General features: G+C 35.7%; 1 protein-coding gene across 4 annotated transcripts in view; it reads right to left on the reverse strand.

Moving 5' to 3' along the window:
- Positions 1-5,718: 5,718 nt before the first annotated feature.
- CFAP54 (cilia and flagella associated protein 54) overlaps positions 5,719-25,953 on the reverse strand; it is a 108,178-nt gene continuing 87,943 nt past the window's right edge. For 3 of the 4 annotated variants that reach the window (XM_027732276.2, XM_039378218.1, XM_027732274.2), the window contains 12 exons: positions 25,406-25,561; positions 24,246-24,354; positions 21,660-21,765; positions 20,820-20,912; positions 20,151-20,292; positions 17,859-18,059; positions 16,436-16,644; positions 13,265-13,447; positions 11,809-11,915; positions 10,825-11,014; positions 9,404-9,481; positions 5,719-6,912 (listed from right to left, as the gene is read on the reverse strand). In XM_027732276.2, the coding sequence (XP_027588077.2) occupies positions 6,793-6,912; positions 9,404-9,481; positions 10,825-11,014; positions 11,809-11,915; positions 13,265-13,447; positions 16,436-16,644; positions 17,859-18,059; positions 20,151-20,292; positions 20,820-20,912; positions 21,660-21,765; positions 24,246-24,354; positions 25,406-25,561 (1,694 nt within the window). In that variant the 3' untranslated portion in view covers positions 5,719-6,792. The remainder of the gene's footprint in view (positions 6,913-9,403; positions 9,482-10,824; positions 11,015-11,808; positions 11,916-13,264; positions 13,448-16,435; positions 16,645-17,858; positions 18,060-20,150; positions 20,293-20,819; positions 20,913-21,659; positions 21,766-24,245; positions 24,355-25,405; positions 25,562-25,953) is intronic. The other variant, XM_027732275.2, reaches the window with a different exon arrangement.

Genomic DNA, 25,953 nt, shown 5'->3' on the forward strand with positions numbered 1-25,953 from the left:
GGGGAGACGGGGTCACTTCGGAGGGGTGAGGGCGCGCTGAGCCCCTCCCGGGGGACTGCTAAAGCAAGGTGGCGCCGGCCACGTCTTGGCAATAAACGCGCCACGGGTGGGTTTGAGGGGCACCACATCCGGCATCGGTCAGTGCTCACAGCCGGCACGGGCCGTGCACCGGGGATGCCGCGACATCGCGGAGTCAGGTCGAAATAAATGACAGCAGCTCATACATCGCCAACAGAGAATTTCCCGATCTGAACCCATTAAGTCGGTTTTTAATTACAGACTTTGCGTTAAGAACATACCTATTTGTAACATACCCTGTTACACCCTTTGAGTTAATTCCAACAACATCAAGTAACAGTGGATTGCTACGTCTGTTTCCTGGTTGGAATATAGCTGTTACTCTGGCCGTGCTGAATTTTACAGATGGAGAAACTTTTCTGTTATTTTCATCTGGTAAAATAAAAGCTAGAACTCCGTTTAAGATAACATGTATTTTAACTACCTCTGCTTTCTAAACCTAAGCACAAATTTATTTACTAAAAAATTGTCTTTAAAGGAATATTAGACGTGGAACCTGTAGCAAAATGGTTTCTGTAGAGATGTGGTTTCGAGTGAGTCTTTACCCTCTGTACCCTCAGAACCAGTAGATCTGAAATGCCTGATTTACTTTCTTTTCTGATAGAGTCTTGATTTTCCAGGTTCATTTAATTTCTAGTCTGCATAAGTGAACTCAGAATCAGGGAAAAAGAAATCATGCCACTGTTATACAAATGCCGTTATTATTATTTCCCTACAGCAATGAGGATCATGTCTTTATTGCACCTATTAATCCTCATTAACCAATCACATTTTATATCACTTTTATATTGTCTGCCTTCTCAGATAGCTGAGTGTTAAGGGATCCACAGCATTCCTACAAGTCTTCTACCCTCACTCTGTTGTCCTAATTTGCTTTTAAACCTGTCATGTTTCACTTCTGAGGCCAATATTCCTTATTCTGTTCTAGCTTCAATACAGAGAATCTAAAGCCTTTTCTTTCCCACCACTATATCCTCTGGCTTATTTTGTTTATCTCCTCACTGTGGAGCATAACTCTTTACAGACAGGTAGGTGAGTACCTGCTTTCCAAGACTTGAAGGCTTGAAGTTGAACAATTTGAGATTTTGGGGGTTTTAAGTAAACATGATCAGCATTTTTTGCTTCATTCTGTGACAGCCCCTCAATTAAATTAGTTTTTCCTGCTGGTAGGACCTTTGCTGGCATTTTTGTGTGCCAGTGACTGTGCTGTGTTTCTTCTTGATATTTGTAAGAAACCACTAGGACATCTTTGGGGAGGGGACCGCGGCAAGAAACCCAAATCTTAGAGCAGAGTGGTGCTGTCACTGAATGGGCCACCTGTGCAAGGCAGGGCATTCCCAGCAATTGTGCAAGGCTGAAAAAGAGACTCCCCGAGAAAGTTCCCTCACACCTGAGACAGACAGACCTGGTTTGGAGGGAACTTACCTTGCAGGTCGAAGGGAAATCCTCTTCAAGGAGCTTTCCAAATGAGGAGAATTGGCCCATCTCTGGGAATCTCAGCCACACACACAGTCTTTGACTAATGATTTTGTACAGCACTCCAAAAGGAAGTAACTTCTGTCTTCCAAGTGCAGGTTGCACTCCTTTCATGAAGCTTTTTGCTGCATGCATGTTCAGATTTTAAAACACATAAAAGGTCCAATCAATTTCCTACCACTGAGAAGAAAAGAGAGCAGTTGCATCGCAGCTGACATAATGAGACAGTGGAGAAGTGCAGTCTGGGCAGGACAGTGCAGGCCTTGAGGAGTGGAGGCTCAGGACAGAGGAGAGGAGTACAGGCGTGGGATGAGAAAGGCTGGGGCACATCTCTGGCACTGCAGACCCCACAGCTACAAATTACTCACTTGCAGACCTCATGCTGGACAAAAACAGTTTTCATGTGTAACAAAAAGAAGAAACCCAAGTACCTAACATGTAAAATACCACGTATATTGAATTTAGGTGTAACATGAAACTACAAACCCATGAAGAAAGAGCAAGGTGCGTGTCAAACACATAACACACATCCAAATTGATCCTAGAGCAAGGGAGAAGAAAACATCAACATTGTATTCTTCCTGGCCCGACTCCAGATGTGATGGAGTCACTTTCTAACAGCTCCTCACACACACACACCCCATCGTGAAACCACTGACCTCCAGACCCAGGGAAGCAGTGGAAGTGTAAGCAATACATAGGTGAGGAGGAGTAAAAATAGTAGCAGTTTATATAATAATTTTAACTGTATTGTTATTGTTAATATTATTATTATTATTATTAAAACTTTTTCTGCACAGAAGTATTATTTCTTTTCCCATAATAATTAGATCCGGATTAAAAATGATTCTTGGATTAGGCTAAGATTTCAATTATACTGATACATTTTTGGCTTTAAACATACATTGGTTTCCTCGTTGCCCATAAACAAGGTTTTCATTGTAGCAGCAGTGACAAACTGTAGGTTCTGAATGATGAGCTGCAGAGTTCCTTGGCAATAAGACCAGTCAGGACAGTAGAGAAAAAAAACCCTGGATTTCTTTAAAATTACTCTTTTAAGCAGTTTTGAAACAGTTGGTATTACTCCACTTGGTACTGGAATTCTAAGAATGTAACAGAGCTAATTAACACAATGCACATTGTATGATGATAAAATGTATTCAGTAATTTCATAGGATAGACGGACTAATGACTGTTACCAATAGCTCTGCCATATACTAGCTATCTGATGCCAGCATCCATGGGGAATGAAGCATGATGGCCAAGAAGCAAAGAGCTTTGACTAGGACAGTGAAATTTTTTGATGGCTGCTGAAATGTTCTTTTCAACTCTGGATGTCTGGCCAGGAGCTAAACCAGCCCTGTAGGTGCCCTGTGTCTTCACAGAGCTTCACCCTCCACACAGGACTATAGTGCCAGGTCCATCACCATGTGATGATTCCTTTTGTAGCATATTCTGGTTTCTCACTTTGTGACACTGAGATTTTTGGTGTAATTTGCTTCAACACATACTTTTTTTTTCATTGCACATTAAGTAGAATCCTAAATCATGCTGACATGGAAGACAAATGAGAATAATTCTAATTATCTCTGAGGTTTCAAAGTAGAAAATTAAATTGCAGTGGTAAATATTTGACTTCAGCACTTGCCTGTGGACCCTTTCACCCACTCTATTTTAAAGATTAACCTATGCTTCATATTTTCTCATTTGATGATGTACTCAGTATCTTTTAACTCAAAGAAATCTTTGGCAAGCATAAATGGCTCTCTCTGCTGGCTTAATTAGTTCAGCATATTAGCTTGTAATTCCAACAATTAACTCTAGTTCCATCATTACTCTTTTTAAGAATCTTTCTTCTTGGATTTCATTGAAAATGGATTTGGAAGCAAATGACTATGCCTTTTACAGTGCGTCTCAATTGAATAATAGCATAAATTCCCTTTCTCTTTCATTCAAGGATCTGAAAATATTTTCCAAATGTTGATGCAGAAAACTTCAAATCCCTCACTGATGAGGGGATTACTGTTATCTTCAAATAAAGAAACTGAGGCATAGTGAGGCTAATTACTACAATTATTTTCTTAGATTGATGTCATCAAAAAATAGATAAAAACTTTGGCCAACAAATAATGAGTGTGAATTGGAGCTATAGTGGAATTTAAAAACCAGTCACATACAACTGAATAAATCTGTGTGAAATTACTCATTTCCACATCATAAAATTAATTTAGGCAGACATAATTTCAAGTTGCTCTATATTTTTAGGCATGAAACAAATCTTGTGAATGCCTTGAATATACAACTCTATTTCAAGGGAGCAATATAACTTAAAACTATATTGAAACAGTATTTGAAAACTGAAATATTTCAAAATCCATTCAGACCTTTCAATGTTAAGCTCCCTGTTCAATTTCAATTTAAGATCTAACATGTTCTTGATCATGCAATTATTAATTACAGGACCAGAAGCTGGTTTTGTTCACAGAATGCTTCATTCAGTTCACAGAACAGAAAATACCGAATTAATTTAAAAAACCCGAACACCTCTTTTTACTGTTCTTTAGTTCCGTGTAGGTCCTTCTTGTCCCTAACCCAGGGGCTGTGCCAAAGATAAAATGTCATTCAATTCAGAATCTTTCAATCTGCCCCCACAGTGCTCTTTACTCTCTCTTTCCTTGCCCTGTCCCATAACTTAGCAGATAGGGAAGCACTATCCAGTCCTTTCACAGGTGTAGAATGGAGAAATATTTCAGTTAAAATTTGAAAAGAATTGGTAAAATGCCAGTGGTTCAAAGCTGCCCATGTGGTAAGCAGCCCTTCAGCATTGTTGTACAGGGCAGATCATAGAGCAGACCTTCCCACAGCAGGAGGGACATCCCTTACACAGTGAAATCAAAGAAGGTGCCTTTCCTCTCTTCCTTTTTTATTTTGGAGACAGTGACACAGACAAGTATTCTGTGGAAATTGAGAATGGTGCTGACACAAATTTATTCTGGTTTCACATATTGAAAGCTTTAGTCTGCATTCATTGCTAAGGAAAAAAAAACACCCAAAATACTGTAATGCATAAAACAAGAAGCAATTTACTTTGAAATTAACTTTATACTTTTATTCTGTGCAATTACTGGAGATGTTTAGATATGAGCTTCCTCCCTTACAAGCAGATATTAACTAAAGAGTTTAATTATATGCTAAAAGAAAAATGTTTTCTCCAATATTTTCTTCTGAAAGCAGCATTGAATACTTTATCCTGTGTTTATGAGAATAAAATCTGCTGCTATGGTTACAGTGAGGTCAGTGTTTCAGCATTATTATTTTATTGTGCTGTGTTAAAGGAGATGGTAGAAAAATATTTTTCTTTCAACAAAAATATCTTAGAAAATATAATGTATTTTAAATGAATACGTAAAGCATTTTATTTAATATTTCTGTTTCAAGTGTAGGAATTATAACAAGGTCCAGGTAGGCAGCATGAAAAAACACCTTGTCTGTAATAGAATTTTACTTCCATTTTCATCTGATGCTATAGTGTGTTTTACAAGTATTAATTGAGCTGCACAAAAGTCTTATGATAATCCTCGAGGTGACCCTGAAGAGAAAAAGAAAGATTTATACTTTTTACAAGGAAAGACTGAACAGTTTTTTTTTTTAAAAAAAAGAGAAAAATGAGTAATGTCAATTTTTATCTTTCTTGCTTTTTGAAGCACTGGAGAACAATAAACTCTTTTAATGAAAGAATAATGCTAAGGAGCATCTCCTCCAAACTGGCTGTTAGGCAGTTGAGTTAAATAATCATACTAACTCAGTTTTAAAATTGTCTTGCAAAAATACCTTCCCTATCAATTACTCAGTTTTTGCTTTCTCTTTATCATTGTATCATAATCCTTCTAACTTTCCTACTACCTACAGCATTCCAGAAAAGACGACACAAAAAATAGCACAACTTTTAAAAGCTACGTGTAACACAAATACATCCAGTCTTCTTTCTTTTATAGGAATAGAGAAAAATAGCAGAAAACCTCACCCTATTTTTTCCTGTACTGATCACATTGAAGATACTCATCATGCTGAATCTTACCTCTCTCTCCCTCTCTCTCCCTCAAAGAAACTTCACTCAACCAGGTAACATTTTTCTGAAAAGTACAAGCCAAGGTAAATCTGCAATTTCCAAATAGCTCAAAATAGTTTATTGTTTTATTATTGGGCTACAATACAGGGAGAGCCTGACTGAAGTAAAAGGGACTGGCATTTTTCACAGAAAATGAACCCAGGAATGGTAACTGTTAGTCCTGAATTTTCATGGCAGCACTGAAGCATAGCTAGTGATAGAACAAGTCTCACAGGTCTTCTGCCCAAATGTCCTGGTTTTTTTGCTGTTTGTTGCAAGCAAATCAGTGTAACTAGTGAAGGAGTGCCTGGCCTTGAGATTTGAGCAAAACCAAAGGGCCATGGGCACTCTCTTGTGTGCATTGGTCAATTAACTCACTTGTTCATGTCAGGTTCTCCATCTCTAACACTGGACAAGCATATTGCCTCAGGTGGCTGTTGTTACGATTCATTTGTGTTTCTTCAGCATTTTAAAATAATATTTACAGCAACATACATAGAGGTTTAATTAGCTTTATAGAATTATATAAAAATGTTCTATATTGTACCATTTTATTCTTTATACTGGCTTGGGGTGGTTAGCTTATTTGTTGTGAGATTTTTGTTTTGGTTGTTGTGTTTTGGTTTGTTTTCCAAAAAATGCTTTGAAATTATAAAGACATCTGAATGACCACTTGCACCCTCAACAACCTGAAATGCTAGTTTCCAAATAGATATATAAAAGAACAAACCCAGTAATGATTTTAGGTCCCAAAAAAATTCTCAACCTCATAACTAACACCAACTTTTGATAACTGAAAAATCAACTTAAAAATTGCTGATGAGAATAAAACTTCTGGGAAAAAGGAGTATCTGTTAGCAGGCACTAGAAGGCTACAGACCTATTCAGCTTTTCTAAACAATAAGAAATTATTGAAAAGCTAAAAAATCCTCTTATTAAGAAACTACTTTTTAAACACCTAATTTTCAAAACTATTTAGGTTTAAATATTTAAAAATAAGAGAAAAATAAAAATTATAAAACCCATTAGGAGCCAAATCCTGATGTGATTAATAAAGCTATTTCTCTAACATTAGAAATTAAGCCTACATCTATAGCACTCAGCAAATTATTGTTACTGCAAATGAGAATTTAGTGAAGCAGAGAAATAATCCAATTGAAAAGATTTTCTTCAGTTATTATACATCCATTGGCAGGATCAAACATATCTTCCAAACTTGCTATTGATTGCAAAGTAACATCAAATGGGATCTGGGAAAAAAAAAAGGAAAAACTACCAAATTAATAACTTTATTAAGTTTAGAGGTACCAAAAAATACAAATAGCTCCACATTAAAGCCAGATTTCTGACCCACAATCAATAAATAAGTTAGAAATACTTATTGCCTCAGTATAAATTAGTGGTTAATGACATCTCTTGCAGGAAACTAGTAAAAGAGGATTGAAGGGAGAAAATTTCTGTGAACGGTCTTGCTCACAAAGTTTATCCTGATCACCTGTAGGGAAAGTGAAGATATCAGACAAGAGCAGCAAGAATGATTAGTAATTTGGAAGGCTTTTCCTAAAATGAGAAGCTGAAAGAGTTGAGCTAACTGTAAAAGATGAAACAGAGGGCAATGAAAAACTGGTTTGTGTGTCCATTGAACATGGAGAACTATTTAGCTGTTTTAGATATGAACGGAAAAACAATTAAAGGAAGATAACTTGGAGTAGGCTACCTAGGGAGGTTAATTTTTAATGAAATTCTTTTATTTATAAGTTTACTTTTAACATTTAAGATTGCAACTTCCAAATACTATACTTTGTATCCCTCAAGGACATAGCTATTCATTAAAAGCATTGAAAACAAGCAGGCTGATCAATTTTTATTCTTAAAACAGTTTTGTCATTTTAAATGAATAATTCAATAAAAATGCACTTTTTCCATTTATAAATATAATCCAGGGCTGAATCAAAAGCACCATAAGACACAAGAACAGAAATAAGAGAATCAAAGAAGAGAAGGTGAAACATGACAGGAGTTAAAGTGTGACAGCTCAGACAGTAAGAAAACAAATACCACAAATTAGAACTGACTTTGTCCAATTAATTCACCAAAAGATGAGCATCAAAAAACTATGTGGTGGGAGAATGGTGTAAAACTACATATAAGCAATGTATCTGCTGCCTTCTCCTGAATGCTTGAAAACAAAGGGAATGTACTGATCCATGGTATACTTAGTCCCACTCTGAGCTTTCTGTCTCTAGCTGAGGTAATGCCTGCATACAACTTATCTGAAAGTTTAGAAATACTACTTTGAAGTATGCTATACATAATGAAGGGCTGAACAGCCTACAGGTTCCATTGACTTCAGGGAAGAATGAAGATACTCAGCATCTTAAAGGATTAGGCTTCAGCTGCTCAACCAAAACTGCCATATTTAAAAGCATCTTAGTTTGAAGTCTTTATTTGAAACTTTGTGATGAAAAGCCCATTGTTCCACCTATTGAAACATTTTAGCTTGGGGAATTTAGCGAGAATAAAACAGAGCAGTAAACAGCACATTCTTGCTGGAAGAACACCACTAAATCTGCTCCCTCATTTCCGTCATAGACCCACAAATAGAAGCAGGCAAAGTCAAAGGAACTCACAAGAATTTAAAACAGTTCCAGGAGGTTTCCATGATTCTATGAAAGCTTGGCTGTATCTTTCCCTAGGTGTCTGTCAACTCTCTCTACCATGGATGATATTTCAGTGGGACTCTGAAAAGTGCAGCTTTGCAGAATGAATGTGTGTGTATCCTGATGCATTGATAAAGCCAGACTGAGTGATATGAAGGTCTGAGAGTCACTTGAGAGAGAACTTCGGGAGGGGTAACAAGGGGTGGCAAGAATGGTGCAGTATGTATAGAAGGGAAGTACGGACTCTTAGGTACCGGACTGCAGGACACACAGCACAGCGTTACAGACTCTCTCTTCTGCAATAGGCTACAAGCCCAACTGGTCTCCCATAAAACTCAGGGTCTTCTTCTGGTAGGAAGAACTACCTGGCTGGAAGTCTACAGTGGATGCCTTATCATTATCATTCCATTGTGAACAATTAAAGGTAAGATATTTGAGGATTAGTTGAAGGAGTGATATGTTACAGTGAATTCCAAAATCTTCCTTGGAGTCCCTTGAGGCCTGGCAGCTGTGGTGCTTTCCTGATCTCCCTACGGTGGCTGAGAACACTGAACCACACTGCTGCTCGCTACGGGCCAGTTCCCATAATCACCTCTGGGATACTGACTACAGCTGGGTAACAAAATGAATGCAACAGGCTGGACAAAAAAATGGCATGCTAGCTCTCAGAACATGTCATGGGCAAGGCAGAGAAAGCTAAAGAAAATAGAATGAAAGCCTGAATAACTGCAAAACTGCAAGGATGGAAGGAAATTGATTTGGCAATTGCATCATGGAAATTCACTGGAGTCTGTGTAAACAATGACCAGAGAATGGTGGACAACCTATGTTAACCATTGTAAGCAAGATTCACTTTTAATACATTTTTGTATGGATGAAAAGGTGATTCTAATGAACAGTGAAGATATTCATAGTTTGTAATCATGCACATTTGTATTTAAAAATAAAACCCAAACGAAAGCCCAAGAATGTATGAGAAAAAAATGGGAGGATACTTAGGGGTATAATTCATGTTCCAGTTTAACTAAACAATTATTTTATTGTAGAGAACAGATTTTTACTCTTAATAAGAACAGCATACCTCAGTTAATGGTGAGGACACGGCTGGAACAACAGACAGCAATGCTTTGATTTCAGATAAACACCTTTTAGCCATTTCCTAATGGTATAAAATAAGAAAAAAACTAATGCTGTACTATCAGTCTCCTCCAATAAGCTAACAGATGGCTCAGCCTTACAAAATTTTTCAGAACATTAAAGTTTTAGGTTATTCTAATTGAATTCACAGCAAAATAAACTTTAACTGATGAATACAAATTTTCTGCAACACAAATAGTTGTGTTTGCTGCACAAACACAAGTGCCCAAACTTTGTAGTTTCTACTGAGGCAAAATTGCCCCTGGTTCAGGTGTTAAATCCAGTGACTGAGCATACTTTTGCTACGTGTTTACTGAAGACATTATAAACAAACACCTTGACAAGAATATATTTATATATGTATAATGCATGACATGTTAATCTTATTAGTATTCTAAATATTGTTTTTCCAATTACTGACATATATTAATGAAAGTTTGAGCAAACCCCTTCAGGTAATCAGAAACACCCACTAAGGGACAGCTCTGTCTACCCTCCCGAGAACTATGATTGGCCAAAATACCATTTGTTCTCCAAGCTGGGCAAAATACAGCCTCATAATAATGGTACAGTGCACAACTGTCACTGTTTCACAGCATCCATCACACAAAGTGACAGCCTCTACATCATTAATCATTTCATATAATAGATATAAAGAGAATCCTGTCACATGATAAATGTCTCCCACTTTGAAAATAAACGTCTATTTTGCCTTGGCATTTATCAAGCAGCAGTTATGCTGTGGCAACATTCTATTCCAATGACATTATCTCAAACAGACCATATGGAAAATTCTGAAATTACCTTTTTTGTGTGTGTATGTGGGGAGAGTTATTTGCTTATGGACCATATTAAGCTTTGCTAATAAAAAGAAAAGAGGAAGGTGGCATAGAGAAAATGAAAATAAATTCACTGTCAGTTTTAGTCCTCTCTTAATAACATTATTAGAAGGTTCTTATTTCAGAAACCACCACTGCCCGTTTTGCATTGAAGATGTTTAATTGATTTTTAAAAAGCACTTTCAGGTTGATCGCCTTGCTGATTTAACACAGAGCCAAGCCTTTTCTGATGTAGATTACTATAAATTAGGCACCAGTTTCCAAATCTATGTACCTGAAGATGTAGCCTTTATTTTCAAGTGAAAGGTGAGAAAATGATGGGTTTTTTTATAAAGTGACAAGCAATATATAAGGAAGATAGAAAGTTAAATATTAAATTAAGAATGAAAGTATTTCAACATTTCTTGAAAGGGGTGAGTGAAACTTAAATGTCTGTCTTTATGCCTGCCTTCCAAGTTACCTGTCATTTATTTCCCCAAAACAGACATTTTAAATAAAGCCAGAAATATTTAAGAGCAGAACTTACTTCTGTTTTTTCATCAAGATGCACTTTTGCAACACTCATTTGGGGGGTTTTTGAAGGACTTATCTTCAAAGTTTCACTCTGTTCAAGAAAACCTGTAGATTCTAAAGCTGACGACAAACTTTTAGAACTTTGCATCAATATTTCAACTTGCTCCTTCAGATTAGACAGTTTCTTCCTTAAAGAAATAATTCTGAAAGAAAACAAGGCTTTTTCATTATTGCTGTTATAAAACAACAATATTTGTTGTTTTCAGTTTATAATTAAGCTGACCTTGCTTTTATCACATATTGATTAGGTTCTACATTTTCTTTCATTTCAGAACTGATCTCATAATTTTACAAAAATAAGTTTTTCATTAAAGAAAGTGGAGATATGGAATGCATTAGCTTTTTACATTAAAAATTATAAGAAGTATTATTTTAGGAACACCTAAGAAGTTTTTTTCATCCAACCAGTACAAGAGCGGCAGAGGCTGCAACTCTTCTTGGCCTGTTATTCCTTCCCTTCCACCTGCTCAGTAGTCCCAAAAATTTTGAGGCTAGATGAATGACAAGGAAGAAGTAATGAAAAATGCCACACGAAGTAAAATTAAGGGCTGCGTCTGGGGCTACAACTGAGAAAAATCGCTGCACGCTCAGAGTTGTAATATGAGGTGGAGAAACTACTTGATCCAGTGAGAGTGAGAATAAGTGCTGGGACTGCTTCTTAGATCTCTATGTTGCTATGCTAGTGTATATAATTAGCACGTATTACTCAGTTCTTTAAGAATCAAAACTAACATGCTAATGCATTGAAAAAGCATTTGTTTGGATGGGTTTAACACTTTATACAACATCTTACAGTTTTTATAGTGAAAAGCAAAAATGTAGGCTTTTAAAGATTTATAGCTCTTTGATATTTTGTACTTTATTTTCTCTCATCCTAAATGGTTGACTGATCTTTAATACAGCATGAAATAACAGGATAAAGTCAGTGATTATTTACCTAGCCAATGGAATCCACAAGTGGCCTGAAAACACAGACATTGAACTGAAAATCTTGATGTTGCTAATCTTGACAGGCTGTGTATTATAAGCATAAAGCAGCAAAACCTGTAAAAAAAGAGGAATGGCTAAGGTGTCATGCAATATGGTATAGAAGACCTGAGCTATTTCAGTGATACAAGATTATAATAAATATCAAGTACAGTGTATCGATGAAATTGTAGATAACTGACCTTTAAAAACGAGGGGAGTGTGACCTCATATGAATTTGTGCTATACTCAGTTTTTATAGGCCTAAAAGCAATATAATTATTAATATAATTTCTGTGGGTTTGAAAATTAGTGATACCCCATAGAGTCATCATCAAAATCCCACTGTTGTCCTGGTCAATCAGTCCCACTGACACTCATGTCCAAAGTTCCAACTGAAGTTAGGCTGAACAGAGAGCTTTTACTGAATTTCCAAAGGCCCTATGTAATTAGCTAAATTTCCTATACGGCTTTGTGCATGGCTGTCATCATACCAGGTTTAAGTCCATGAAGTGTGCATAACTCACCAATCTAATAAAGCTGCATCAGTATAAGAAAATTAAACAGAATGTTCTCATCTTTCACTGCAATAGTTTGCTAGTATGATTGAAAATATGCTTTCTAGTGGTAGCTGAATATTTTGATTATATGGAGAATGCCAAGAGTATGGCATTTGTGTATTAGGTGTTCTGAAGAGTTGTCTCTTGACCTCTACTAACCTGTATGGCCATGCTAAAGTAGCCTGCAAAACTATATTAAGAAGTACATTATTTGCATTAACTCCACAGGGCATCTATAGCTTACTAATAGTGTTAAAAGGGTCTAATAGAAATTCAGACACTGATCTGCTATGCCAAAAAGTTTGGAGATCATGGATTTCTATTGCAGAAGCAGAAATTTTACCTACACATTGTTCCCTTATTTAAAAATAAAACAAATTCCACGTCCTAGTCTCTTGCTTTCCTGCAGCCCTTCCATCTCTTTTATCTTTCATGTTTAGTCTGATCCTTTAGGAAAATGAGGTTTACAAAATCCCATTTTCCTTGTATATATATATATTTCCTTTTCCAACAGCTTCCCATCAAACTATTATTTGACTGTATCGGTCAGCTCTAACCAAACTTAACAGAGTGGAGATCTTAAAGACATCAGGGATCTGCAACAGGCATGAATACAACATGGCCTGGAAGCTCTATATGCTAAATGAAGTATTTTTTTTTGGCCTGCCAACAAAAAACTTCAGGACATTCTGTTTTCCTGCAGAGCAGGTTTGAGGCACAGTAAATATATAGCTCCCTGCTGTCCAGCTTGCCTACCAGGATATGTATAATTCAATTAAAAAGCTGATCAGTCGTAACATAAATATTCATTGGAAATGAGATCTAATTTGTTCCAATACCTAAGGAACTGCTTTGCCCTAGTTATACCTTAGTTTCTGCATCATTTGATGGCTTTGCCATAGAAGAAATGTACCACTGAATGTTAATTTCCTTATTTGAAGCATTTGCTGCCCTACTCTCAATCTGACTGTCTTCTGCGATGACAGAAACTGGAGAAGCTATCCTCACATGTGACACTTCTGATGTCATTTCTGTAACTTCAAGAGAAATCTGAAACACAAAAATTTAAATTATGTTTTCTCTAGTGAAACATGCAAAATCTCTTATAACATAGTATCTTCTAGAATTGGTATGACTTTCACTCCTGCACAAATATATGCTCATTTAGATAAATGGGTGGTTTTAAAAGGCGTCCATTTCACCAAGTTAAGGGTTTTCAAAGCTCACGCAATAAGACATTTCTAAAGGTAATGCAAAGCATCTTTGGGCTGGCTTAGAGAACCCACAGTAATAATGATTGTTGCCTTTGACTTAGAATCATCGTGGCATTATGTTTTTTGCCCAAATCTATTATTTGATATGCTGATCATACAAAATCTGCTGCTGCAAAAGTAATCTGTCAGCTATATATTGGTAATTAAAATAGCATTCTGAATGTTAGAATAATGCTTTATTTATGTTTACCTATCTGTTTTCTCATTATCTGTGCAACTAACAAAGGGTGATACCTGCTGAAAATTCCATCACTTAATTTTTGAGAATTCATTGTATTTACTAAAATACATAGAGAACATTAACAGGCCATTCATCAAATAGTTACTGTTGGCTGTATTTACCAGGGAAGTAATGGAGGAAAACTGTCAACCAACATTCATTCATGAACAAAAGCTTTCTTAAAATTTGTGAAACATTTGATTTAAAGGCTGAACAGCACCACACCATCTCTACTTTTTAGAGTGTTAGGCAGCTATGCAAAGACAAAGAACAGCAGCCAAACAATGGCATTTTGTGGGAATATGGAAGCTATTTGAAAAGGTCCTCAGTGTCTCCATCATTGATTCCAAAATGTGGATACTGAAAACAGCTGCCTGGGAAGTTAGTTGTTTTCAAATTTTGAATGTTCATTGCTGGAAAAAAAGGAAGATTTTTACACACTTTATTTTCAGAAGATACAGCTCGTGACCAATATAGGGCAGTAAATGCAAGTGAGCAGAAGACAGATTTTTCACAATAACTTAATCTTATGTCATAAAGCCACTTAACATCCCACATCAAAATTTAGTAGAAGGGAAGATAAAGCTGAATCCATGCGTGGGAAGTCATGCGTTTGAGTATATGGATATGCCTTCAGTAGGCAGGGATAACTTTGGCCATAACCCATGGTATGCCATGAGATGTGCATGGATGACCCACCTACTACAACCATCATTTACATAGTTCAGGAATGAAACACCCACTATCCTGCTAGCCTGGAGTGTAAACAAAATTAGGAGAAAACACATATATGGAGGTGGGAACAACCTAATTTATGCTGTGCCCCTGAACTAGACCTCTTAAAATTCCCTTTTATGCTATATATTTCTTTCTAAAATTTGTGCTAGGTTTCCTTTTTTGCTGAACTGCATCTTTTGGTTTTTACATCATATTGAATCTTTTTGAGAGAGGATATTACAACTGCTCTTGACAAACTGGAGCGTTGCTGAATTACATACATAAATATTTGTCTGTTCAACTTTGTCAAAAGCCTGAAAACAACGAATTATCTTAGTTAAATGTTTCCAGTCCTACAGACTATCATGGAGTGGAATAAAAAACAGGACAGAGAATTTTAATTAGACTTAATGTAATTTGGATTCTTTGTTTAGCGGACCTGAAAAAAACTTCAAGAATAAAAAAGAGAATTACAAAGACACATGTAAGTGAACATAAAAATCATTCTTTCAAAAACTATATCTTTTTGTGCTGTTAAAAATCCCAGTACTAAATTACATTTTTAAAATAACTTATACAGCCTTCTGAATAGTAAAAGATTCTAAAAATGTTGTGATAAGATCAATGAAGCTTAGAATTAAAAAAAGTAAGAGCTTTATGCTTGTTAGCTGTCTACAATAGCGAAGCTAACACATGATTATGCAGCTTGCACCCGTCACGAACATGACAGTGAGCTCTGAAGCTTATTATTCCATGACACTGTAATACTAATTATGTCAAAAAAAGAACAGACAGAGTAAAATAATTTTTGATATATGATGGCTGTTATAAATGTCACATACCATATATTTACAATTTATTCAGTGGCACAGTCAGCTCTTTGTTGGGAAATGAGTAATGATATGCTGTCCAACACTGCAGAAAGTTCACCAACTCTAGAAGAGCTATCACAAAAGTATTTTTATTCATTTTTATAAGATACCAAGTTCTCCATCCTGAAGGCTCCCCTGTCTCCATCTAATACTGTACTGAACATAATAGGTAAAAAATAAGCCACAGAGAGTGACCTTTCAGTTTAATTTTTTAGTGTTAGGATAATTATTGATGTGAGAAGTGGGATGGAGAAACTTTGAAGACAATTATTTTTACACTGGACAAACTTCATTCAATGTTCAATACATGTGCTATGGCCAGCATAGACTCCAGAATTCCAATTCAGGTTTTATCTGAGTAATATATTCTGAGTTGCCTACCTTTTAAAGCTCAAATATGTTGTTCACAAGCCAGAGATCTAAAAAGGCTGATTTTCTAGCTGGATGATAGTAAGTGAAAAAAATTGGCACACAAGGCCTTCAACAAATTTTGAAAAAATATAACATATATTTTTGAAAATCATGTTCTCATTATAGACCAAATTAACAATATAGAGACTTGTACATATAAATTACAAAACAAACATCAGGACATTTTTGGTTTGAAACATGGAGACCTACAAGATTTAAAGACTCAGTCCTACTGAGTAGAGGAGCCAACTTAATTAACTAATAAAAAAATATCTTTTTAAATATCATTCTGCCTAATCTTCTAGGGTCTAAATACACTGGCTGTGGGATTGAGATCATTTTTGCAGGAATGAATAACACATGGATATTTGCATTTGTTAACTAAGTACTTCGCTGCTTGCACAGGATTTTGGTTTTGTACTGATCCTCTGCATAATGAATTTTATTTTTCTCTACTGCTCCCAGACATATCACCATTGGAACTATCAATTCTGAATGAAATACCAGTATTATATTTTTGGAACATCAAAAAGAACAGAAGTACCTCTGAAGAATCAGCTGGCCTACTGAGTGGCAATTCTATGTCATGTAGCTCTTCTGGAAAATTTTCAAGACAACATATTGAATATTCAAACAAATTTTCTTTAAGAAAGGAATGCATTTCTGCTATGCGTAGAACAATTCCTGTGTCAGAAACAAAACTAAGGTGTCCATCTCTTGCAGAAAGTGATCCAGGTCCTGAGTTAGGGGCAGCTTTGAAAAGAGATGTTTTTATTACATCATTATTTGCCATTAAAATGTAAAGTTTCTACAGCTAACCTATACTCATAACTTTTGAAAATAAACTATGTAAACAGATTCAATATGAAAGAAATGGATTTCCAACAATTATACTGATTGTCCTTAAATATTACTAGCTTATGCTATTTGTATTGTAATTTTTCACCAGTGATCTGATAATGAAACAAGCTCTGTCTGGACATTACAAAGTAGCATAAAACGGAAGGTGCAATTTTGAAGTTTAGGTACTTAAATTCAGATGTATAAGCACCAGTATGTTCAGAAGGTATCTAAGTACCCACCAGAATAAATGCATATTTATTCAATACAGTCAAAATAAGCTTTAAGGACTTTCAAGACCCCAGTTTAGACAACTAGAGGCTGATCAGCTGAGTTGCTCCCTAGGCAAGCTGAGATATATATGCACATTTTGACACTTACTGTCCTTATAGTTCCGTGGTGAGCCAGAATACTTTCCCTTCACTTGGTGCTGCAAGTTAAAAACCCATCCCTCTCTAAAATTATTATTTTCACAGTTGCTAGGTTTCTCTCTAAACAGCACCTACATGTACACTCTAATTTTGTTCTCACCTATCAGGTCATCACTTGTATATTCAGAAGCTGGCCATCACATGTAAATGCATAGTATTAGGGCCTTGTAATTAATGGATTCTTAGTTTGTTTGAAAGGTCTTATCTATTACCATCTTCTGTTTATAGCGAAATAACCCAAGTACGTAGATCACATCTGGGGTTTTAGTAAAAACACATTCAGTCATGCTCAGCCTTCCCAGCTACACTAGACTCAGTTCTCAAAAACAGTACCTCAAACTGAACAGATTTATTTCTGATGGGACTTAAATTTGATGTATCTAGAACTAAAAACAATATCAATTATGAATTTTTTAAAAATGCTTCAGATATAGTAATAAAAATTAAGTTTTGAGGGGGCTTTCCTGGTTTTGTGAAGGCTTATGAATACCTATGTAGAAAAGTAGTAATATCTTCACTTAAAGCACTTGTAATCTGACATAAATCTTGATTTCAGTGAAGATTTTTTTGCAATTAGAGAATTTAAAGGAAATCAAAATTAGGCTATTTCAGACAGCCTTTGAATCTGACTCTGTTGGCCCTCAAGAACAGTATCTCACCAATGGCAGTTTTCTAGAAGAAAATAAAAATACATACCAAATTGAAGGTTTGTATTAGAAAGCCTTTTTAAATAACTGTGGTAGCGAATTAAGTGAAGCCATGTTATCGCATCTTTCTTCTCACTGGCCTTGGTGGCAAGACTTTCTGTTCCTTCACTTTCACTCTGCTTGTCTTCTGTGATTTGGTTGTTTTCAGTAGAAGATGCTTTGGGACTTTCAGAGACAACATTGTATCCATCTGCAAATCCAACAAGAATTCAGGAACACACATTAAGTGGTTGGAATTCCAAAGCTGTTTCTGCATTGTGTTTGAATTGACCAAGCTGTAACTTGTGAACTTGGTTATGTTTTTCATATAAGGAAAATTCTTTCTATTCTGCTTTAATATTAGTGGAAAAATTAAAGAAATTTTTCTCAGATCATGGTCAGGAACCTGACTGGTCCTTGCAAGAAGTTAAAAGGAGTAGACAGCAAGGTGCTTTCTCTCTCTCTGAATTTGCATATAAACCCATTCTTTCTACACACAGTTCAATAAAAGACATTTACAAAATGGAAACAATACAAGGAGTCATCACTCACAACAGCTGAACTTCCCAGTTATACTGACCTGAAGTCAGTACACTTACGTATTCTGAAATGTTTATTGTTAGCTTCAGTCCCGTCCCTTTTAGATATTAAGCACATTTTCCACTAAATGTGTTCTTGATTGTGGAATAAAACAAAAAAATAATATTTTCTTTGGGCTACCTTAAAGTCATACTTATGCAAAAAGAGGAAAAGAATACCAGTACAAGTATCACTATATCACTGCTTATATTCAATATTTTTTTTTCACTGTATTAGTACATGGCTTTCTCAAAAGCATACAAAATTCTCCTGCTGTTTCTCACTCCAAACTGAACAAACATTATGTTATAGTAATTCCTAATAGTAAACTTCTAGAAAATAATTATGAGTGCTTGTATAAAATCTGAATGTCTCTATTATTCCTGACATTTCACTGTCAATTCCAAAAGTTAAAATGGCCACATTGTTTATAAATGAAAACTTAAAAAATGTGTTTCACATAGGGTTTTACAGAAAATATTTAGGGTGCTATGCTGATAATTTCCATTTTAATTTACCTTTTTATATTTTAGCCTACTATTGCTTTTCTACATTTTCTATTCTTCTTTGTATTGGCTAACAGACCTATCAGGAGAAACACCTGCTGCATTTGGTAAAAGAAATTATCTGTAATTATAAGCAAATAGAGCTACTACAAAACAATCAGATTGATGGGAAGTCTTAGCATACAACACTTGTTTTCATAAACCAATCAAAACACATATGTTTAAACACTGTACAGTAAGCAGACATTGCTCAGCTTTGCCAGCAGCTATCAGGCAGAGAAATTCAGTCTTTGTCAGTCACTTGGAATGATTGAAAATAAGCCACTGAACAAAAATTTTATCACTAAATTAACAGTTCCTGGTTTAAAAATAAATATGGATATTTTGCCTTAGCGTTTATATAACATCTAGCAATCATTATTCCAGTATTCCTAGTTTCACTGTTGGGGTTTTTTTAAAATCAAAAACTTCCATTTCATCATCTCCACTAGCTGAAAAATAAATGCAGAAGTTGGAGATAAACCAGGCAAAGTTCTACCAAGCTAATGGAAGCATCTCTAAATGATAATCCATTGGACTGAAAAGACAGTGAAAATTATACTGACTTTCACTTCTAGAATAGAGTACCCAGGCAGATGACTTTGCAAGAGTTTGGGCTTGTTGGTTTTAGTGGGCTTTGTTGGTTTGGAGTTTGGGTTTTTTTGTGGTGGGATGATGATGCAGGGAGAGACAAGCTATTCAACACCAACATCTCTCTGCAAAATCAAGAGTAAAACTGAAAATCTCCAAGGAAAGCTAATATACCTAGGGAAAAAAAATCAGTTATAAGTCAGTGATTGAAGAGAAAAAGCAGTGATGACTGATGGGGGGGCCCAAGACTTACTTCAGAAGTCTGGGGAAGTCCTGTAACAAAGGAGCACCTGTTTTTATAAAATTATGGTAGCATGTGCATTCTGTCTTTCTGAGCCACAGTATGCAAACAACGAATTTTTCTTAACATATTGAACACATGCACAGGCTGATATTTGAAGACCCATTAAGTTCCTACTTAATATTTTGTACTGCTGTGCAGGATGAGGATTTTGCTGTTACTTTCCAAAATTGATTCATAATTTTTCAAAAATTAAAATTAGATATTAAATGTATTACTAGATTACATGGCATATATAGCTTATTAGTTATTTAATGTTCTGATATTACTACGTTTAAAGGAATACCACATAAGAAATCTCTGTATGAAGAAAGAAGATCCATAGAAGCAAATTCCGGGATTTTCTGTTGCACTTCATCCTTCATGCTGTGTTCTTTAACGCTCTTCATTCCAATTAATAGCTGAGAAGCAAGCACAGCTTCACTGACCTAAAAATAATATTTATTTTATTCAGAACCAGTTCACTATGATATTTATATAGATTTAAAAATATTAGAGTAGCAAAATGATGAAAAAATTAATTATTAAACATACCATATTTTTTAAAGTCAGGAAAATATTTTATTTCTTTTTGACATATGGTACACATTATACTTAAATAAATCATTGCTGCTGACAGCCTAATTACTACATAAGTGATTTCAAACCAGATATCCTCATCTGGGTGCCACTGGTGTCTACCCACATGTCAAACACATGTGCACACGTATCAGGTCGTGTGCTGTTTTATTTGCACTGAACCCACGTTGAATTAAACAGAGTCAGATCTGTCTAAGAGAGATTAAACACGCTATTCAGACTGTTCCATTTTAATTTCCTCAAATATTACTCATGCCAGAAATTTCAGGAAATCTTAATACTTCTCTTGTTTGCACTGTCATGTTTGCTTGTGAAAGTAGTATAAGATAAAATGTTAAAATACCCCAAAAACTACTCTTCAGAATATTGCACCAACCTTTGTAGCAGCTCTTATTGCAATCCAGGCTTGTCCTTTGTAGACTTCTGATTTCAAAGCCTCCTCAGGAGAAGAGAGTTCTCCAGAAGAGTTCTAAAATTATACACAAGTTCATAATTAGGATTCTAAATATATTATGGTAAAATACATTTTAAACAGAAAAAAGTCCTCCTACTTAATAATTGTTTTATTTGCAAGTTGTAAAAACTGGCATTGATTTCAAATCCATGGATTAATTGCTAAAAATGAAAAAAATTATCCAGAGCATACTAACTGGCTGCTCCTGAAAAAATTTCTCAGAGCAGCTCATACTATGGTCACTACTGCATATATTTTTGCTATCATTTTCCATTTTCTGGAATCTTAATTACCTCTTTTCTCTAACGTTAAACATTTTGCTTTCCATCTATGGCTTCAAGGAATTATAACATGGTTAAAGACACTTATTTTTCTCATGCTGTCATTCATATTTGTATGGAAAAATTGAACTCTGGTGAAGTACAAATATTAGCATTTACAAAACCAAGTTTAAATGTCATGTTTTCTTTGCAAGGTACAAATTAATTCATACATAATTGGAATTGAAAACATTGTTGGTTCTGTGTCTTCCTATCTTAATATTTTAAATATTATCAGTCATTGCAATAAACATCAGAGATAACATCACACAAGATTAAATTCTACTATATGATTTCTTTGTGTGATTTTTCTAGGAGGATTTTCAGCATCAGTATGATTTATAAGTCACTGCAAGTAATAATATGGCAAGGTGCACAATGTTCTAGCAGAAATATATTTCCTGCTTTGAAGAGGCCACTACTCAAAAGATAGAAAACATACACTTGATTTGGAAGGCACCATCTCATCTGTCTGTGATACAGCCTCATTATTTGTGGCAAAATGCAGATATAATAGTGCTATTTCAAGGTATGACCGTCTTATTAACCTGTAAGAAACAATACACAGAACAATCAACATTACTATCAAAGTCAGCATTACAATGATAAAATCTGACTTTTGCATAAGACCAGCCAGGTAGCCTCACCAAATAAATAATTCATCCAGCTCTCATCATCTACTTAGAGTGTACCTTCTTTCAGAAAGCCGTGGGATCCTGTTTTAAAGTCATGTGAATCTAAAACATCTCTATTGTATGCTTAAAAAATAATACACTGATTTATCAGCATATCAAATATAATTTGCATTATGTGCAACAAATATTCTGTAAACGAATTGCAAATGTTTAGTATGAAAACCATAATTCTGCAAGGGAAGTGATCTTTCTGTACTGTGTCTCTTCCTTCCTCAAGTTAAGGCATATATCTGTTGTCCTGGTCTCCCTGAAACACAGGTGGCTGAATTTGGATACAGGTCCTCAGTCAAACTCTTGCAAGAATCAGCAAAAATACCCACAGTGACCAAAACAGTCTTTTGTTTCCTCATTGGGCTCAGCTGAGGAACCTTCTTAGTTCTGAGTTCTGTACCTGAATACCTCACATCTTCAGATAGCGCTCACTAATTCCTGCTCTCTGCCTATGCTTCCTCTTTTCAATGATTTTTACAGTAGTATTGTAAAACAAGCAAAAATCATAGAATCATTGATTGGTTTGAGTTGCAAGAGACCTTTATAGATCATCTAGTCCAACTCCCCTGCAATAAGCTGGGATATCTTCAACTAGATCAGGTTGCTCAGAGCCCCATCCAAATTGGACTTGAATGTTTTGAGGTACGAGGCATCTACCACTTCTCTGGGCAACCTGTTTCAGTGTCTCACCACTATCATTGTAAAAGATTTCTTCCTTATATTTAGTCTGAATGTACCCTCTTTTGGTTTAAAACCATTACCCATTGTCCTATCACTACAAGCCCTATTAAAAGGTCTGTCCCCTTTAAGTATTGAAAGGCTGCCATAATGTCTCCCTGGAGCCTTCTCTTCTCCAGGCTGAACAATTCCAACTCCCTCAGCCTTTTCTCATAAGATAGGTGTTCCAGCCCTCTCATAACTGTTGTGGCTCTTCTCTGGACCCGCTTCAACAGGTCCATGTCTTCTGCTGAGAACTCCAGAGCTAGATTCAGTACTCCAGGTGGGATTTCAACAGATCGGAGTAGAGGCGCAGAATTACTTCTCTCAACCTGCTGAAAATCACTATATCTGGAGAACTTCTCCAAAATTTCTATTCCCAATGGGTTTATAACAGTCTTCTTATGCAGATTCCTCCTGGCTTCGCAGGTTTCTCCAGATCTCCCCTGTGAATTAACTTTTCCAAGCATAGCAACAAACTCCTGCTCATGTAGTTACTATTCTGGACAGAGTCACATTGCACAGAGTTGGTTGTTTATACAGTACAATAAATTCCAGCTTTAGTATGATTTGTGTAAAGCAAAATACAGAAGTCAAAGGGTACTGTTCAGTTCAAGATAGAGCAAACTAAGTGAGAAGATGGCAAATTCTACACTTACTTGGCAACAATATAGTTAATTTTCTAGTCTTGCTAACAAAAAAGGATTTGAGACATCAAGAAACAATTTTAATTAAGCAATCCCATAGATATCACAGGGCTTGTATAAATGTGATCAGGATGTTTAGTTGTCTAAAACAAGAAAGTTGAGATCCACTGATGTTGCTGCACATTCTTTTAGAAAGATGGTAGCAAATTAAATAAGAGTGTAGCAAATTAAACTTGCAAAACATGACCACAGTCCATTTCTGTACCATCTTCCATCATGTTGACTGCTTGTTGAGGTTTATTACTATGCTACTGCTTCTGTGTTGAGTTCTGGTTCATTAACTTAAGTAACAATATCCAAACAAGCAAGGTAAATTGCTGCCTTTACACTGTCTGTAACCAGACATGGCACATTATTCATTTAGAATGGTCAAGAAACTAAAAAAAACCTAAAGTCTAATGTATTAGAGCTACTTGACAGAATTTATTGGCTGTCTTGGCTCAGCTCTTCAGGCGTCTTCTACACTGATAACTAATTCCAAAGTCACTGTCCTGATATCAGTTACAAACACATTTCCTATGCTCCTTCTGCCTCTGCTCTTCTGACTATTTTTGGCTGCTAACCTTTTCAAGCTGGATTTCTGTTATCTGGAAGGGGGCAGACTACAGCTCATCTTCTGAAATATGAATAAACCCGCTGTTTAATTGATAGCTCTTTTCCTGGTGTTGACAGAGAGAGTGCAAATTTGGAAACAGAACAGAAAGCTGTAACTTTTGTATGGTGTAAAAAATGCTTTTAAATGTTCTCAGCATTTGTTTTAAATAAGAGAATAAATATATTTTTATATTGCAATAGAAGAAAACTCTCTAAAACATAAAAGATGCTCCATAGTAGAAGTCCCAGGCCAAATCTCAAAAAACTGTTAAAAATTCATGTATGATTTAAATTATTTTGAAAGTTATATAGCTAGCTTCTTACTCATATTTTTGATCATGTTGCTGGCTGAGTTTTATAGCTTCCGACAGGTTTTCAACAGCTTGAGATAACTTGTTATTGCCTGCTTCAGTTATCTGGCGTTCTACCTTACCTAAGAGAGAAATATAGAAAGTAGATTTTCAAGATATTATGAATTTTTTTCTGTAAGATGCGATCTGTTTTTCCCCCCAGGAAAGTTGAACAACATAGTACATTATCTATTCTCCTCCTGATAAGCAAAATCTACTGCAGTTTGTTTAAAAGGTAATGCTTGTATAACAATTCTCTTCATAGAGTAACTAAAATAATTAAATTTGGGAATCATAATGACCCCTGACATTTACTGATCCTGACTAGCAGAAGAGTGGACATGGAGGAGTTAATGCACAAGCACAGGCCTATGCTGTGCTATGCTGCAAATATAGTGTGGCCTTCAAGTCTGTTTTGTGGTGTGCACATCCCATAGCTACAGGATAAATGTAGCCAGCTTGCACCTGTTTGCAGCATCTTCTCAGTACCAGTGATTACACCACCTGTCCTTTCTGTAAAAGTGAAGCAGGAGGTTTTTATGTGAATATGCTTTTTGTTTGACAGTAGAAATAATGAATAGAATTGTTTTCTCTTAAGAAAGTCCTCTAACAGCTCAAAAGACCAAAATGAGGCAAGCTTTCCACAGACAGGATCTGCCTGTTGTGCTACCCTCTAACTGGAAGTGTTTCAGTACTGCACAACTGAGGGTTCTCAGCCTCTGCAGGAATATAAGATTATTTACACTGTCTCCTTTTTCTTTTATAGTGTTAACTCCAATAAATGGCATTTTAAGATATACATTAGACAGTCTTGAACGTCTTTCTGGCTGGGATCCTCACAAGCCAACACCCTCTGGTGCAAAACATAATGTCCTTAATCTCATTGGCTACACCTTTTGATCCCCGATAACATAGATGAAAGAAGTTCTACTGCAGTTTTGAAATTATTTGCAGCATAATGCACTCTGAACTATGCTGGTGTGATACTAAACACAGGAGAGAGATCTGCAGCTAGACAGTGATAAATATCCAATTCTGTTCTAGATTTACAGTAAAATGTCTCCATTTTATGAGAGGCCACATGCATAACATTGCCTAGGAAGGCAATCATGATGAACAAACAGGTTTATTTACCTATCTGAAAAAGGAGTTCAGCTTCCATGTCTAATTTTTTGGTTGCAGATGCTCTGCAAAGTTTCAGTGCTGATTCTAATTGTCTGAGGGCACGTAGCCATTGCAAGGGATCTCCTCTTGCAGCTGTACAAGCTACTTTTTCAGCTAATATGTGTCCTAAAGGAAAAAAAAAAAGTTCTTAGTAAATTATTTAATAGACAACCAATTTATGCAAAAGAAAGCAAATTCCTTAGAACAAACGCTGTTATCTACTTACTGTTACAACTTAATTCCCAAAAATTCAAGTGATTGATGGATATAAATACAGAACTATAATGTCATTTCACTCCTTTATGATGCTGTTGAGGTTTACCTCGTAAAGAAGCCCAAGCTACACAAATCAACCCTTGCACAAACTAAATGGAAAGACTAGCAGTAAGCCACTTCATAACTTCATTTGACCTGGCAGTTGTAGCCAAATGTAAACCTCTCTGAGCATTCCAAAATTTCCAAATTCCTTTTGTACTAACAATTTCTAAAGGCTTCTTTGATGTATTGCATACCTCTTA

Source organism: Pipra filicauda, unplaced genomic scaffold (genome assembly GCF_003945595.2).
Source record: "Pipra filicauda isolate LSUMZ 115617 unplaced genomic scaffold, ASM394559v2 scaffold132_size2486313_pilon, whole genome shotgun sequence".
NCBI lineage: Eukaryota > Metazoa > Chordata > Aves > Passeriformes > Pipridae > Pipra > Pipra filicauda.